Raw genomic sequence first — 18160 nt, forward strand, 5'->3', positions numbered from 1 at the left:
TTTTCAGTGCTCTGATATTTACACGCTACGTCTACCACACCAAATGAGAAAATATATGAGAAAAAAAATTAATAAAACCAGTGTTCGGCAGGGAAAGGAGATAATCTCTCCTTGCAGGTGAGCAAAACACCTTTCAACATCCGCCAAGAGCAGATAATGAGACAGTCGGCAGGAAAGTGCGCATGTCTGTGTGTTCATGCAGATATGTTGAAGGTGAGAGATTAAAATCAAGACTTCGACGGGGTGGTGTGAAAGGAGAGAAAAAGAAAGCGAGCGCAGAGTGGGAGGATGAAGGCAAAAGTCAGTGTGCGGCGCTATATAAATAAATAACTGTATTAAAAAGCCAAAAGAGTTCTGAAGGCTGTGGCATAGCCTGACAAGATATAAATTAATAAAGCTCCAAAAACACTGCGCATATGTAATGAGGTGGATGTCTGGTCGTTTTTTTAAAGCCCCCCCTAGTCTCTCTTAGCCCCCACCCCCCCTGCATCCATCCATAATTAATTAGCTGCCTCTGTGATGTGGGGACTATAGATCAGGGAGGAGAAAAAATAACACGCTAAATTATGAAGTAAAGCGATATGGGGAACCCGGGGGAGAGATGAGATGGCATAGATGGTCACACAGGAGCTGGGGGGGGGGGCACACTGGTACAATAACAGGGACAGTGTGTATGTGTGCATGTAAGTGTGTCCGTGTGTGTCAGTCACGGGGGGGCAGACAAAAGGGTATATGGAGAGTGTTGGACGCCCACCCCCCTGCCGGCTGTCGACATGGCCCCCAGGGTTTCTGACAGAGGTCTCGCATCGCAAACCAAAGAGCTGCAGCCTTGAACTTCAGAGTCCCATTTATCCTTTAGTTCAATCCACTATACATTAATAAATAGCACTGGGTGGATCACACATTTTAGCAGTGTGAAACTTGCACCATTAAAACTGAAGTTTAACATCTTAAACAAGTAACCTTTGTTGAGGGCCACCCACCTCCAGTCAACTAATACGTAATGCTGAATAATTAAAACATAAACCACATTCACGTTGTTATATTATCAGTTTAACTGTTTTTGCAGCTGGAATTTCAGCATTTTAATATCTGTGCCACCAAAGATCATATACAGCCATACAGCATCGTTATGTTCCAGAAAGATAAATACCCAGACACAAAACAGAACACAGGTGGTGAAATTAAACATTAACAGTGCAGTACGATGACACCAAATCAACAACAGAATCACTTACAAAAGATTCTACGGGTGGAAATGTGATAACAGTACTATAATATACTGCGGTGGTTACTGATTAGACTACATTGTTCTTTTCATCTACATGAATTGTTTAATGCTTAATAACTGATCATTTAAAGACATGAATGGTTTTCAGGTTTAAGAAACAGCTTTTTAAATGAGATTTTGGGGGAATTTAAACCACATTGTTAATTGAAGCTCATTCCTTAATTGATGTAAGCCATGTAATACCATGCCATGTCATACATCATACTGTCATTTCAAGGACCACATATTCTCTTGCTCCCTTGTCTTCTGTGTAGCAGCTGGCTTGCAGCCATGTGCTTCTTTAAAAGAGTGTGTGTGTGTGTGTGTGTGTGTGTGTGTGTGTGTGTGTGTGTGTGTGTGTACTACTTTTGGACTTTGGACTCATACTAGTAAGGAAAAAACATAAGATTCATTAGGTCTGAATATAAAGACCAGAAGGAGAGTGCACAGGCATATTAAGCCTTAAATCTACAAGCCATTAAATACACAATGATACAATTACTACAACACGTAATATATGACACCCAGAGGTGCAAGTATTATTAAAAGTGAATAAAACGGAACATCTCCGCAAGCTGCAGGGTGTGGTTCATATGCGGAAGCACGTGTGCACACAAAGTTGATGCGAGCTTATTAGCAGGCAGAAACCAGAAAGATGTTCTGTGACCAGACAGACACCTACTGTGGGGAGGGAGGGAGGGAGACTGTGGGGGAAAGAGTGGAACAACTTAATAAGGCAGCAACATGTAGAACAGAGCAGGAGCGAGGGAAGCAGAGGAAGAAAAGGGACTTTGAACCTTGAAAGGGACTATGAGATTGTCTGCCCACGCCCTGCTTTCTTAGCAGAGCAGCGATGTAGGGAGGAAGACTGAGAGAGAGGGAAATAAGGGGATCAGCGCAGAGGAATGAAGGAGCAGAGAATGGAGAGTTTCATTTAAAGTGAGATGCCAGAGAACGTGTGATATAAATGTAATTCAACATGGATTATCAAAGTCTCACGGAGCATATGCTTGACTGAACCTACCTACATACATGATCCTCCTATGCTGCGCAAACACGCACGCTCAGACTGCTTTGATGTAACACCCAAGAAAACATACATGTTGATTTCATCTCCTAATCCCTCGTCCTTGACTTACAAGAAAGCTGCCAAACCTACACAGTTTATCCCCTCGACACACATGGCGCAGTATGCCATAAAACAATAAAAAGCAAGAATGTGTGAATATTTTTTTGAGAGCACATCCTTTATTTTTTTTTCTCCTTATGGATTTTCATAGAGTAGAGGGGGAGGGGTGGGGGCGCTTGGCACCCCGTTATCATTCTAACCCAGATATGTCAGCAGCAATCAAACCTTGTGCTTTTCAGCTTTTCAAAGACAAGCTTTGATTTTAGAGGTAGATACGCTCTCCTGTCTCCTGCCTCATGCCTCTTCTCTGAAGACAGCACCATAATTCAGCAAAAGGATAGACTAAAACTGACTTTTGTTTTCCAGATTAAGTGGATGAGCAGACCAATATTATCTGAACTCATTTCTAATTTTGTTTGCTGGTTCCCTTAATGATTAACTCTGATCAGCTTTGTTACCATGATTTACACATTTATGATCTTAAAGAAGCTGGTCATTAAGAATCCAAAGTGCAAAGGTCCGCTGATAAATTTGGAACTGAACAGTGTACCAACACACTTTCTGCACATTCCTTAAAGGGTAAAATAGTATAAACAAGTCTAATGAATCAGTCATAATTAAAGAGAAAAGTCAAAACAATTACATTTGTCTTTTAGCTCACATATGTAACTAATCAAATCGTCAAAGAAATGTTTCCACCCCCAAAATGTGCTGAATCATGAAAAACTGGCAGCACAAGGTGAAGGTTTACTTCAGATCTAATGACGTCTGACTATCGTAGTCTTAAATCAAACTACAGGAATCATGAATTCTACACTTTGTTTTTATATGATTTTATGTGATTTCCCCCCACGTATTTGTAAGTGTGAGGATTTGATCACTGCTTCTAATCAGATCCATAACAATGGAACAAAGAGCACTGTGCGAACAACCTCCCCTTAGGCCAATTTTCAAAGAAAAGGTAGGTTAACAACCCTGCTGCTGAAGTAAGGATGGCATGCAAAAGCAGCTAGGACATTAAAAAAAATCTTTGTGTTTTAAAATAACGTCAAGATTCAAAAGGTTAAAAAAATAACTCTCCATCTTTCTGAAGCTTGTATGTAAGTGCATCACTGTCCATCTTGAGTTTCTATAGGAGTGCAATAGTGTCATGAAATGGAGGCTGGAATAAAAATCAGTGAGAGCCACTTTACTAAAACAGCACAGTGAAAAGCCCAACATGACAGACACAGTTATCTGGTCTTGTGAGACTGGGCGACTCAGCACGCTACCGGATTTTATTTCCTGCCTCTCTTTCTCTATGCCTCTCCATCCCAGCAGGCAGTTAGCGTTTCTCAATCACAATCGCTCTCCTTTTCTGATCTGCCTGCACTTCGGAGTTTGCTTTTCCTTCAGCTCACTTTACTGTGTTACTACTCTGTCTCCAAGTGCTGACATCTCCTTCCTTCAGTGACTCTGTATTTATTTCTTCTATCCTGTCTTTGAGACACGCAAGGGTTGATGGTGAAAATGCAATATTCATCTGTGTTCACCATTAGGCAGGCTGGCTGTGAGGGCTGCGGAAATGAAGATTTAACACAGCCTGAATAATTGAACCACTGGGACATGTGACTGACACAAAGAAACACACTGGCACAAAGACAAACACTAATCCACACGTGCTGCAAACCCCTGTGCATCTATCATGTCATATTCCTATGAGTGTGCCTATGTGTCCATTCCTGTGAATCTTTACTTCACACCTACTCTTCATTTAGCTTTCACTTGTATTGTATTCAGTGCTGCAGCTGGTGTGTTAGCACAGCTGGGGTGATACCTGCAGCATCAGTGGGCTTTGTCGTCTGTCGGCGAATTACATCAAGGAGAGAATTCTTCACATTTTCTCAATGTCGTATGAGGATGAAGACTTTTCAACCAAATACACCAATAATGTGCTATTAATACTCGCTTAACACAAGCTGCATTTGCTAAACTTCTCCCTCTTTCATGAATAAAACTCTGTCTTTGTGCAGTTGTCTACTACACGAAAGTCTACCCAGCCTCCCGTCTTCTACTGAGCCTGATGGATGGTGCAACGCAGTGCAGAAGTCATAATGGAAGCTTTGAGCAGAGATCCTGAAAGAACATTAGGGGGAAGAAGAAAAAAAGCTGGGATTTGGGAATGTTACGACTAAAAACAGCCACAGACAGGCAGAGATTAAGCATCTGAGATGTATGGATGTTACTGTATGTGACCAATCGTCCAAATACAGTAACACCCAGAGCAGAGCCTCATTTCCAACACTATGATTAGGACGCTAGGAACTAGGAAAACTAGAACAACACACACATGCAGAGTGCTGCAACTTTAATGAAGGGCTGAATTGGATGACCATGGATGTATGAGAGAATCTGCCAAAACACCTGATACAATCTCACACTGATTTCCCTGAGGGGCAAAATGTGGTTACTAACTGTTGGAAGTTTCCTCGGGAGCCTCACAAAGAAAAAGAAAAAACAAAAAACAAACAGAAGAGCTAGAGGACTGAAGCCGTTTGAAAAGCTAAAGAAGGTGCACTGCTACCAAACCAAACCAAGAGTTAAACATTGGATGGTCATGGTCTGACGATGCTCCATCTGGCAAAGAAGCTGTGGTTACTTCAGCCCATCGCCTCCACTTCCTCTCCATGTTCCCTGTCTTTCCCTCCCTCTCCCTTCCTTCCCTCCAACTTTGGAGAGCATTTGGAAAATAAATTGCGTCACTCTGAATGTAATCTGCTGCTCGTTACAGCCAGACTTTCTCTGTTTAACTCCCTGCCCTTGTCTCTGTTTCTTTACATTTTCCCCCCTCTACTCATTCTGTTTGCATCTGGTCTCACTTACAGCACCTCTAGTCTGCCTTTGGTTTGTCTCTGGTGAAATATATGCACAATTGAAAGTGCTGCATTGTTTTGGAGAACTGCATGAGGGATATTGCATTCCACCTCCACCCATTTCCTAATTTATTTGCTCCCTCTTCACAGCATTGTTTATATTTTATTAAATATGGCTTAGGCACGTCTTCTCCTCATACTGAGCAGAAACCCACATGTGGGGGTGTGTTTATGCAAGTTCAGCTATGAGCTACATGGTGCACTGAGGTGGAGAGAGGAATTCAACAGAATAAAAAGGGAAATTAGGTATCGCAACAGATGAGCAAGTAAAGAAACACAAACGGATGTGCATGAAGGAACTGTATGGGTAAAGGAGGGAGAAAAGGGAAAAAAGGAGTGTACATAGAGGAGAAAACAGATATTACTAACAGATTAATACACCAGGATGGAGCGATACAAAGCAAAAAAAAAAAGAAAGAAAAGAAAAAGATGGATATTATTCAGCCAGTCTTTTCTCCACCTTACCCATATAACCCCTGCAGCCCTGTGCTGCTGGTTGTGCTCTGTCCTGATAAGAGCCAGTGACAGTCACACACAAACACACACTAAAGCAGTATAGTCAAACATGCATATATATCCATGCACCAGGCAAGACGCCTCAAGCAGCCTTGGCCTATGGCCTAGTGTGTGTGTTCTGCTCAGTGTCTGAGCACCGGCCAGGGCAAACACAGAGTGCCAGAATGTCACCGTCCGGGGCCTCACACCTCCATCACAAATAACCCCATCAGCCATTGTGTGTGTGTAAAAGAGAGCGTGAAAACAAACATTAAGCATGTGTTTCTGTGGCTGCTTAAGAATGTGTGAGCAGGCTGTATGCTTTAAGTGTATTTGGTTAAGAGTGTGTGAGGAAAAGCCATCACTTGAGAAAATGTGTCACTGTATTGTTGCACTTTGTTCAGAGAGCAGCCGATATGCAGCGTCTCTTCTTAATCGCTGGTCAGTGTGTCACAGACTAACATTTGAGTAAATGGCTTCAAGTGTTTGTTAATGTGTCTCCTACCGCCACTGCTCTGTTTCGATATGCACAGTGCCCACACCTATAGCACATAAACACAGTCAATATGTGTTAATAGAATATCTTACCATTTACCCCACATGCACACCCGTATTTTCTTCATCTTACCACTCTTGCAGAAGTACAGAAAACCACTTATTTAGGACAGTAAAAAAAAAAAAACTGGTACCGCTTAAACTTTGCTTCACCTATCCAGAAACAGTGCAGGCTCTCTTACACGTTTTCTGGCAAAATCTAATCCGACCTTCCTGTTCTCGAGTGTGATCAGCGGTTTGCACCTTGTTGTAAACTGTGTAGTTCACTTCATTCACGAAGGTGTGTCTCGATTGTAGACTTGGATGATGACATGCCGGCCTCCTCAAGAATCTTCTTAACTTGACTACATGTGGTGAAGGTGCTTCACCTCAAAAACAAGTTCAACATTTGTAAGCAACTCCAGATTTTTTTTTTCTGTCCAACTTATCTTCAAATAATGAGGGAACAGGCCTCACCTGCTATAAACCTGCTTGACAATCAACAGTTAATGCACTACTTTTGTTAAAACTCTTGAATTGAAGCTGAAAGTCTGCATTTCCATCACATCTTGAGTCTTCATTCACATTCACTCTGATGCCATACAAAGTCAAAATTACAAAAATCCTGTTATTGTCCAAATACATATGGGTCCTAACTGAATGCATTATTCAGGATCAGTGATTCAAGTCGATGCTGGTTAGCTCCCAGACAGAAAATAGCCTCGTGAATTGGTCCATTTCATTTTTTTCCCCTTGCTGCATTTTTAGTGTCCAAAATGGATCAGACATTAAATGAGTATTACACGGGCACAGAATACTAGCACTCACTGCTATCTCTAGCTATATACTTAGCATGCACGTGCGGCAGAACTACTTATCTACTCATCTAACGCTCACTATAAAAGCACACATTTCCCAAAATTCACGCACATTACAAGATGAGGGAGAAAGAAAAAGAAGTGTGACATACTTTAACCTGCATGCATTAATAGATAGGAGGGACAGAATAATCTGTGTTACATTCCATGTAACAAAAAAGACTTTTGGGTTAAAAAGCAGCAGCCTCGTACCCACAAATCTCAATCAAGTTAACCACCTCCTTGACTGCTCGAGTGAGACTGAGCCTTGCTTTGCAGCAAAATAAACACGTAAGCATGTCTTAACATACCTGAGCCCAGCCACCCCTAACCTTGCCTGGCACTCATCAAGGCTCACAATAACAGTTTATTTCCATGGGTGTAGAGAGGAGAGGAGAGGAGAGGAGAGGAGAGGAGAGATAAAGGAAGCAATCAAGTTCCTCAACAAATGAGAGGAGACAAAGAAAGTTAAAATTCCTCTAGAAGAAACAGGAAATAATTCATCAAGGAGACCTTCCGTTCTTCTTTTGCTTCACTCTTCCTCCCTCTCCAGCTTTTTTTTTTTTTTTTTTTTTGTTTCTAGAATAAAGTAACTCCTACTCCTCTCCCGCAATTTTCCGCCCGAATGCTCCTTAATTTGAGAATTTGTTTGTTGTGCCATTGGAAGCATTGTTGATTCATGCATATTTGATTTGGAAATGTCACTCATTATATTTATTTCCTCTCTGCTTACTCTGTCTTTGCCTCACTTTGCTCCCTCTTTTGACACAGTCCGTTCACAAAAAAGAACAACACTTTCACTCTTTGGTTGGCTTATTCAAAACCTTTCAGCAGGATTTTCATTCTTTAAACTTGTTTATGTATTTATTTTCTCCCATCACAATGTAATTTGGTGGAACAAATTACAGATGGATGAGATAGCACTGGAGTGCTGGTTTTGTGAGAATGCAAACTAAAGTGTGTGTGTGTGTGTGTGTGTGTGTTGGGGGGGGGGGGGTCCCGCATCGGCAACAAACCCATCCTCTGGTTGCCATGGTAACACAACATTTAGAAACCATCAGATGATAGGATGAGGGGAAGAAAAATGAAAAGAATTAAGGTTATAGAAAAAGAAATCTTATGTACAGCTGTCAATTTTCTTTTAAATACTTAAAATAATGGTGCTTGTTTTTTGTTTTATTGAAACAGTGGTTAAAAAAAGGGAACTTCATTCGTTTTATGTCATGCTTCGACTTATGATCAGCTACCGTCTAGTGAGTAGAACTCCGCTTACACCACGCTTCTATCTGATTTCTATCTGCCTGAAAATGAGTCTTATCCAGTCCTATCTACTGTGTGTGAGAGTGTTAAAGGTCTGAGTAAAATGCCTGCCATCAGGAGAGCAGATTTCACTCTTATGTTTAACACTGCTTTTTGTATTCAGGATAAAGCTAGAGCATAAAAGGAGACAAAAAAGGGATTGTCGGGTGTCTAAATTAGGGGTACAAGCGTATTTGAACACAAACACCCATCCCTGATCATGCAATCCCAAGAGGTAAAACCATGAGGTGGATAAGAAAGCAAGGCAAAAATCTCTGTAGTCCTTTCCTTTTTTTTTTTAGCAATGTATATTTTGTACAGCTAGCACGGAAAGTGATCAAAAAAGAAAAAAATGGATGAGAAAAAAAAAACATGTGGAGACTGAGCATCAAAGTGGAGATGAGGTAGAGAGAGAAGGACCTGGAGAGGAGAAGGATAAGCCTAGCCTACAGGAAGAGCTGTACTTGTTGGGGCACTGAGAGCGCAACTAATGGATAAGGCAGCTAAGAGAAGGATGATGAATGACTTTGTGAATATGTATCTACGTGTGTGTGTGTGTGTGTTTGTTGTAAGAATGTTTATACTTCGGTTGGATAAAAGACAAAACATAGTACTTGTGTGCTTATGCTGTGTGTGTATGTGTGTGTGCGTGTGTGTGTGTGTGTGTGTGTGTGTGCGTGAGAGAGAGAGATGGTGCAGATGATGGTTTCTCTTGTGGAGCATGTGGTCGGTGGTTTCTTGGGCAGACGAGGTGACAGGAGAGGTCTCTCTGTCCACATGCCACTGTCAGCCGATCTGTCTATCCCTTTTGTTTTCCTGCTGTCTTTCTCACTCCAATAATCATCTTCCTCTTTATACGCAGCAAATGCCAACATTTGAAATCCTCATAGTTTGAGATTTATTTTTAAAAGACTTGCTCGGTTAGTCATTAAATAATGTCCAGCTACTTAATTTCCTGTCAAACATCTGATAAACTCATGTAAGCTTATTCAGTTCCAAATCTTACTCTAGCACATGCTATGCCTCAGACAAAAATTCTCCTATCATTCACCAGTGTTACTGAGTTTATATGTTTACTTGCTTCCAGCTTTCCTCTGTTTTTTTTCCCTTTCATCCCTGCAGGCCTTTCCTGTTTATCCATCCGTTGCCCCTCTGGCCTCTCTCGGCTCAGAGTATGCTAGCCAGCGCTCTCCCTGTGCCTTGCAGATGGGTGCACTAATCCGCTAACGTTAGCGCCATGAGCCGTGAAGGCTAGGTCGGTGTCTTGTTTTGGACGGGCACTGAGGCTGTGGTTTAACTTGCTAGCATTTGGGATTCTGCACAGCTCAGGTTTGAGGGAAGAGAAAGACGAAAGTAAATAAAGGTCGACCAATTAATAAAGGCCGGTGATTGGGGCTGGCTGACAAAGGGGGACTTTAATCTGCATAGAGATGACAGCGAAAGTCAGACCACAATATAAGGAGATGGAATCGTGTTTGTGTGTATATGTGTATGTGTGAAGCATCAATCAGACAAAGCACAGGCATGACTGTCAGTCACTTGGGAGTGCAGTGGATTTACATGCGCAAGTCCACAGAGGAGATGAGCGTTTCAGTGCATTTTTCTGTGTGTGTTAATATATACAGGACTGTGTTTGGTGTGTGTGAGACAAAGAAACTAGAAAACCACCCTGAAAACATAACACGGCTCTGCATCTATCACTAATATCCTTGTTTATACTCCAGCAGTTGACAAATACTTGTTATGCCTTGCATGATGCCTGCTGTAGCTGCCAGAAGGCACGATTGATATTAGCTTTTATGCTAATGCAGCATTTGGCTATGTAAGAACAAGGCAGTATTTCCATAGACATTCATTCATCCAAGCCTGCTTATGGCCTTATGGGCCACGACAGAATTATTGCTGCACAGTACACAAGCTGTTGTCACTGTGCCAAAAGCCACTATCACACATACAGACAGCAGACACACGAAGCAGGATAATATGAGGAGAAAACCACAGTGAGGGTGTGAAGGTAAAGGTAAAAGCTGGACGCTGTATGTGTCAAATCTATAGATAACAAATATACATGCAGCAGAAGATGTTGCAGTGGAGTGACAGCAATGTGCACTAATCTGCTCAATGAATCTTACCTCAGAGTTGTTGACACGGCCCTCCTGAAAAGAGCAGTCGTTGGCATTCTGGGTGCACATGTGGCGGTACTTGCACCAGTGGCATGGGAAGGAGCCATTTACACAAGAAAGACAGCTAAAATGGAGAGAGATTAAAAGAGAAAAGAAGTTAACAGGGTCACCTGACTTCTTACTTCAGGCTCAGTCATTGCACTGCTTTACAGCATCATTTGTCATGGCACAGTAACAGAAAAAAGTGAAACTGGTCCATCAGTTTCTATCAATAACCTGATCTAACTTGCTGGAAGAAGACTGCATGTTATTTTATTTTCTCTTTATCATGTCATCTCTCTTCATTAAGCAAGTTCAGTGAAATTCGCATATGGAACGGACTGTGTTTGGGATGTGTGGTCTATCACAATATGTCATTTGTTTTTTTTCCCTCCTTTGTAGGGAAAAACGTGAACAGTAGCAGGAAAACAGAAACCAAATGCCTAACTGTGTGATAGCTGTGTTTGCCGCCTGCTTTTTGGAGCAAGCTACTAGAGCCCAGTCGTCTAGATAGGCTAAGATGCTGAGAAACTTATTTTTGAAGGGTACCAATGGTGCCTCGGCACATTTGCAAAGAGCAAGAGACAACCCGAACGGCAGCACCGGGTATTCATAGGCTACGCCCTCGAACGCAAACCTCAGAAAGTGCTTGTGGTTCGGGTGTATAGCCACATGAAAAATAGCACGTCTTAGATCGATTGATCGATCGATCGATCGATCAATCGATCAATCAATCTTCCAGGCCAACTGCATTTAAAAGCTGTCTCAGTGTTCAAGACCACTTGTATTGCTCTTTTCTGCAACAGTGCACTTATTTCCTCCTTCAGTATCACTGCAGCCTCCTTGCAAACAGCAGTCTTTATCATTCTGCAGAAACGAAACCGCTTGACCTGGAACTGCAAACAGTAACCCATAGCAACGGCTCGCACCACCCACGGAGAAGGGGCGGAAGTGTGCCAGCTGTGAGCAGCCAGCCAAGCTGACCTGCAGCAGCTTGGGAACTTAGGAACATGTACATTCATGCAGTTGTTTGAAGGCACCTATATTGGGGCACGACAATGAAAATACAGCGGGAACACTCGATATGGTCACCTGAAAATTTAACACACCTGGAATGGGTGCTTCTGGGCCTGTGAGAGCTAGCTGTAGGCTTTCATATGACGTATGGGGATGATGTCGCGCAGAGCGACACATCGCGCTATATGTGCAGGCGGAGCCGTGCACATGCACGCCATAGGTCGTCCACCTTAACCTCCTAAGACCCGAACTCTTCCACGGCATGCATTTTTAATTTCTCTTTGATATTTGGGCTGATTGGGGCCCGATGAATGTAAAAACAAAGAATTACCAGATTTTTTTTTTACCTTATTTTTGTTTTTATGAAAAATCAGAGCCACATATGAGGATATTCGTTTAAAATTTTGATAGAACAGTAGCAGTATAATGTCCTCGCAAGTGGATATCAGGCCCTTGTAGAGCAAAATTGAGTATTTTGGTCTAAATAACCCAAAATGTGATGTCCACATATGTGGATGCCAGGTCCTAGGAGGTTAAAGGCGTGAATATAGGTTTCTTCAGCAGGACACACGGAGCCGTGATATCTCATACTTATGTGTTGCACCATTTGAATCAACTGAAAGGGAACCAGCAGACTGAAAATAAAATGTAAAACAGGGCTGGGATAATATAGTTTGAATACAGAGGTATTGGGAACACCACACTGACCAATGCAAAAAAAATTGTATTGATATAAATAAATATTTTAATGCTATTTAAAAAAAAATTTTTTTTCTCAAAACCCTCTTTTTTTTCCACTTGTTTTTTGCCACCCCGTTTCATATTCTCTCTCATATATTCTTCCCATCTTCCAGCTAGCTATCTAACATATGTACCCCCCTCCCTCGTTCCCTCATTCATCACTCCCCACTTGCTTGTAACTGTCCACTGCTTGCTGCTTCTATATGTTCAATAATCTTCCTCAAACTTGGCCTCTCCGTATACATTTCCCTCCAGTCCTTTATTCTGTCAGTCTTTTAAAATCTACCTCTTTCTGTCACTCCATTTCTGCCTCTCTCGCTCTTTTCAACTCTTTCATTCACCCTCTCCCCCTTCCCCTTTGTCTAAACCCCTCTTTCATCCATGGGACTAAGAGTGCTTCACGATTTTGAATTCACCTGCTTTAGCTGAGGCGAGGTGCAGACAGACAGGCTGAAAGATGAGAGGAAGGAAAGAGGGAAAGAGAGAGAGAGAGAGATCAAAAGCAGGTGGATTTCCCTGACAGAGATGTAGACGCCGGGTATCGTGGGAGAGATGGGAGAGGGGGGTAAAGGGGGTGAGAGGTCTCACGGGAGAGCGAGGAAACATTAGGCTGGAAGTGGGGAAGCGTTTATGAGTGTGTATCCACCATCTAAAGGGACCTGTAAGGGACAGCCAAACAGGTTTAAGAGCAGTTTATCTACAAGGCATCATGCTATTGGTGCTCTCTTACTCCTCGAGAGATGCTTAGCCACTTGGTATCTCATTTATGTGTACTGCATAATCTAATGTAACCATTATGACTTAGCAAATAAAATTGTTTCATTTTATTACAGAGCTTACTAAAGCCTTTTGTCTTTGGCATGAGCTTAGTTAGAGATTATTCTGTGACTCATTTCAGCTACTGAGCTTTGTGTGAGCATGTGGTTTATTGGAAAGACAATAAAATACTACATTTAATATAAGTAAGCTGGGAAAGCGAGCAGGTTGATTCGTATTCAGCCACATCCACCAGGTATAAATTTGTGCCTCTGCCTGAATGACTCCTGACAAGCTCTCAAGTGTGTTTTAACCCTGTGTAAAATGCGAACTCCCCTTCCCCACAGCAAATGAAAAATGAGGGTCTTAACTTGTGAGCACTGAGATGGAGCCCATATATGAATCCATCAAACCCTGATGTGGATTCATTTGGATCAATTAGGGCCACTCGTTTGTTAGGTGCACGTTTTAAGCGATCGTTTCTAGCCCAGACCCCTCCTTTTGAGCAACATCAGACGCTCGAGCTTAATTCAATCCCACTGCCTCTTTAATTGACCAATTTAGCATTGTGCTGACAGAAGCTGTCCATTTAGAATAAAAGATGTGCAGCTAAGGAAATAACAGGCCTCTTAATACCACACAAGAGCAAATAGGAGATTTGTCAATGTTGCCAACAAATGGAGGGAAAGCGATTAGGCGACGCAAGGTTACCATACAGTGCTGAGAGTCAAAGAGCAGAACTGGGATTTTAGCTCAACACTGTGTCCCAAAGGAAGTTGCAAGAAACAGAGGAAGGGCTGTCAATGCTGGACAAAAGACCAGAAGACATTACTGGTGCAAGACAAATGAAGGAGAGGTAAGTTAGTCATGCTCATGGCGTTGCTTGTTAGGGTTTCTTCTCTTGCTAACAAATACTATTTTTAATGTCAAAGAATACCTTTTTTGGATTAGAGTTCATCAAAATACAGTACAACACCAACTTAACACAGCAGGTAACCAGAACCAGACAGTGAGCAGTACAAAGTGTAGTTAGTAATTCACACCAGTTAACACATCTGTCACTAAACCCCGACAATAATCCTTTATATCTGTTTTTTTTTCCCTTTTTCTTTTATTCATGTCAAATCAACCTTGTTAGTGTACCAACGACATTGAAATAATGAGCAAAATATCAGCAGGTAACTACTGCCAACTTTTAGTGACTTTTATGGTTACGCCCTTTGAAATAAAAGGCGTCGCCCATTATGCGTGCCACCCAAGGCCAGCAGTAGGCCCTGTCTGACAACCCCCTACTGCTCGCTCTTTGGTTCCTCCAAGTAACCAGGACCCCCTGTAACGAGCTGCCTTAGGATTTCAAGGTCTCTATTTTAGGCTTGGTGCACACCCTTTTAATAAAAAGCCCACCCAGGGCAATTTGAGGACGTTCAATTCTAGTGTCCAGAGGTGGGCTCTTTTCTTCCGACCCCCCGATAGCGTCCTTATTGCTCCTTCCTGTCACTCCCCATCGCCTGTAGCCACTCAGAGCCTTTGAGCGGCTGGAGACACGCTGCCCGTATGTCCACGCTCATAATGCTAATTTAATCCGCTCATATTCAGATGCTAATGGAGATACGCTAGCTTTGCAGCAGCAGTGGCCAAACACAATAGACTGACTTCCTCCTCTCTCTTCTCCTTGGTCAGTTTGGAGTGTTAAACACAATCAGCTCTCCTCGTGAGCTGCGTTTGACACTTGTGCACTTGGCAAAATGAGTTATTTATTGGTCACGATTCATTTGAAAGAAGTGGAGGTGAATAATTTAACGGCCCTCCAGAATAGTCTTTCCTATCATTACTGCATCCCTTCAAAATTTGAGAGGGATTGATAAAACACATAGGGACTAATGCTCGTGCACATAAATCTATTAATGCGTTTACAAGAGTGTTTACAAGAAAACAAGGCAGTCTGTGTGGGCCATTCATTTTATAATTACTCCAAACGTTTCTGGCTTTATTCTTCTACCATTTTCTCCATCATAAAACCATGCCCCTTTCTTGTTACCAAATTTAATACATTTTCTTTCTCCAAAGAGCACCCTCAATCACACAACAAATGATCCAGACACTGGCCAAGCCACATTAACCATATTGAGAAAAGGTGCTTCATGTGGCCTTATTCAGACACCCAAACTCTAATTCATTTCCAGACTGTATGCTCTATCTTTATTAAATGGGGGGCTGTGGAATGAAAAGGAGCGTATGGAAATATTTAGTTAAGGAGCAATCATGGCCGCGGGTGATTTTCTATTTCAATCTCAGCAACCCTTAAACTGAAACAGTGGGAATTCTAATTATATTAGTACTGCTATGCAAATTTATGGCATTTTTGAAAAGGCAAGGGCCACGACGCAATCAGTTGAGTAAATAAAAAGGCGGGGTGTGTGTTGTTTTTAAAAAAAAAAATTTGGTTTTGTTTTGGTGTTTTTTTGGTTGGGTGTGGGTGGAGGGGGGGTATTAGCACGTGAGATTAAACTGTTGGCAAAGCAATTCCAGTGTGCATTTATACTCCAGCATACAAGCCTAGACAGCAGGAAGTACAACATGATGCTGGGGAGGAAAAAAGAAAGATGCGTGGGAATTCACTCACAGCTAATGCTCGCAATTCTGCTTCTGAATGTTTCGAGAATGTCTGCTTCCTGCATAGTGTAAGAGCCTGCAGTATTTTAAGTTCAAGGCCATTAGAGGAAAGCCCAGCTCTGCAAAGAATGACCAAGCATTCTGGAAACAGGGCCTTGCATGTGGCTGTGCGGGCCTGAACTGATTACACCAACAACATTACCAGTCTGATCTCATCAGATGGCAAACACTTACGCCTGGGGGGTAACAGCGGGTATGCGGGACATAGTGCCAGCTCCAAATGGAATTCTTATCTCAGCATCTCTCTTCACCATCAGAGTCGCTGCAGAAGATGCAACGTGCCCTAACTCTAACTTCGTTAAACATGTCCATTACATCACTCAGAGGTTGTATTAGATCAGAACAGGGAGCGGACTTAATCAGAGTTCATTGGACTAATATCGTCACACGGGCGACTCTCTCGTCTCTGTCACTTCTCGTACTTTTTCAATCGATTTATGAGATCAGTGACATGTTAGAATATCTGATATGATATCGAATTTTACAAAAAGGTGTCCTACTATATTTGTTTTCGTTATTAACATGAGATGTGATGCAAGATGCACCCAAATACGCAAAAAGACATTGAGAGATAACACCGACATTATGGGGTCCTTGTGGGAGATGAATTAACTGTGAGTTGACATCGTAAACCACCACACCCTTAACCAGCTGAGCTAATCATCGTTGCCGTGGCAGGGGATTTGTGTACAAGAGCAGGGGGTTGGGTTAAAGGTCACAGTAACGGATTAGGTGTCCAAGACAGTTGGGGTTTCAGTGAGCGGTAAGTGCAGGAGTGGAGTAACACTGCACGTGTATGTCTGTGTGTGTTTGTAGACAATCCTCGAAGGAGGCTCATCCTGCATCCAGAGGGAAGCCAGGATGGAGCCCTGTGGTACCCCAGGGGCCCCCAAGCCATCTGCTGCCCCAAGGCTAATACCCCAGCAGACGTTTCAGCCTCCCCTAGATCAGCCCCGATTGAGCAGGAGGGAGGGTATTGTGTTAGGGGGGTGGAGGAGGTAGAGGATTCTTTTACCCCGGCAGGGCGCACCAGGCTTGTGGTAGGACTGACCTAAGGGTGTGGCTCTATGGGTGGTAGAGATTTTCAGCAGAAGGTGGATTAGGAGAGGCAGTGAACTGCAACTAGGCACAGAGAGCTGAGGGCATCTGGAGTGTGAAGGAGACCAACTCATCGGAAGAGGCACAAGATTTGATTCACACCGTTTCAGTATTATCATATTTGCTTTGATCTTTTTGGGGTAAATAAGTGCCAGGCTGACAATGTCAATGCTAAAAAACGCCAACTGTATTTGTTTAATCAAGCGGGTAAAAAACAAAATAATTAAGGTAGAGTCCAAAATTTTGAGGCATTATGACAGACCACTATGCAATGAATTAATCATGCAAGTACCATTAGTGTGTGTTGTGGGATATGATAAAAAGAGTAGAATTACCATCGCATGTCCCGATCGTTTCTCATATATGGCACATTTGATTTTTCTCTTCAACTGTAACATAAGCCTCCCGTGGAGGTCCGAGGGGGGGAGATAGATGTGTGTGTGTCTCTAACTGTTTCTCTCATGGACAGTAACATGAGACAGCCTATGGTACGAATGGACAAAGAGGCCATTTCTTAAAAGAGCAAGAGGGAAAAGACTAAAACAACATTTTCGCCCATCAAATTAGAAAACATGTCGTCACTGTCACTTACGACTGATGGACGCTGCAGTTGTAGAAGACAAAGTCGACACTGGCAAACTTCTTGCCCGTCTCCTTGGACTTCAGGTAAAGTTTCACCACCCGCTTGTCACCTGCATATCAGAAACATGGAAGCAGCCAGATTAACAGTTATTCTGCTCTCTCTGAAGGCTTAAAAGAGAAAAGTCCAAGTCAAACACATTAGCAAACAATTACATTCGTATCTAAAACTACTTTAAAAACAGAATAAACACGGGCGTAAATTAAAACAACTTATTTGTCGATACAGAGTGACACTTCTGTATTCCACTTTTGTGCCCTTAACGGATAACACATACACAAAGACATACTGCAGCCTAGCAACACACTACTCATGTCACACCCACAGTAGGGTGGCATTAAAAATAGCAGCACCAATCAGTGTTTGGATGCCAAGGCTGATGAGAACTCATAATGGGGCATAATGGGCTCAGTTGAAGAACTACTGTGATGTTGCTTTGAGGAAACTTAGTGCTCGCTATGTGACATGTTTTCGGTGCTTTGAATGTGGATACAAAACAAGTTTTTTTATTACCATCTTTGTGGTGTGACAGAATTGGACATAAAACAGGTGCATAATCTCTGGGAAAAAAATGATG

The 18160-nt window shown here is 42.4% G+C and overlaps 1 protein-coding gene across 4 annotated transcripts in view; it reads right to left on the reverse strand.

Annotated features, from left to right (window-relative positions):
- The window catches only part of plxna1b (plexin A1b), a 181244-nt gene that overhangs the window by 61079 nt on the left and 102005 nt on the right, over nucleotides 1–18160 (reverse strand). For all 4 annotated transcript variants that reach the window (XM_084927943.1, XM_084927941.1, XM_084927942.1 and 1 more), the window contains exons 8-9: nucleotides 17536–17635; nucleotides 10629–10743 (exon numbers count right to left, since the gene is read on the reverse strand). In XM_084927943.1, coding sequence (XP_084784069.1) covers nucleotides 10629–10743; nucleotides 17536–17635 — 215 coding nt within the window. The remainder of the gene's footprint in view (nucleotides 1–10628; nucleotides 10744–17535; nucleotides 17636–18160) is intronic.

The sequence above is a fragment of the Perissodus microlepis genome, chromosome 5 (assembly GCF_051167445.1).
Source record: "Perissodus microlepis isolate ML-2025 ecotype Zambia chromosome 5, ASM5116744v1, whole genome shotgun sequence".
Classification (NCBI taxonomy): Eukaryota; Metazoa; Chordata; class Actinopteri; order Cichliformes; family Cichlidae; genus Perissodus; species Perissodus microlepis.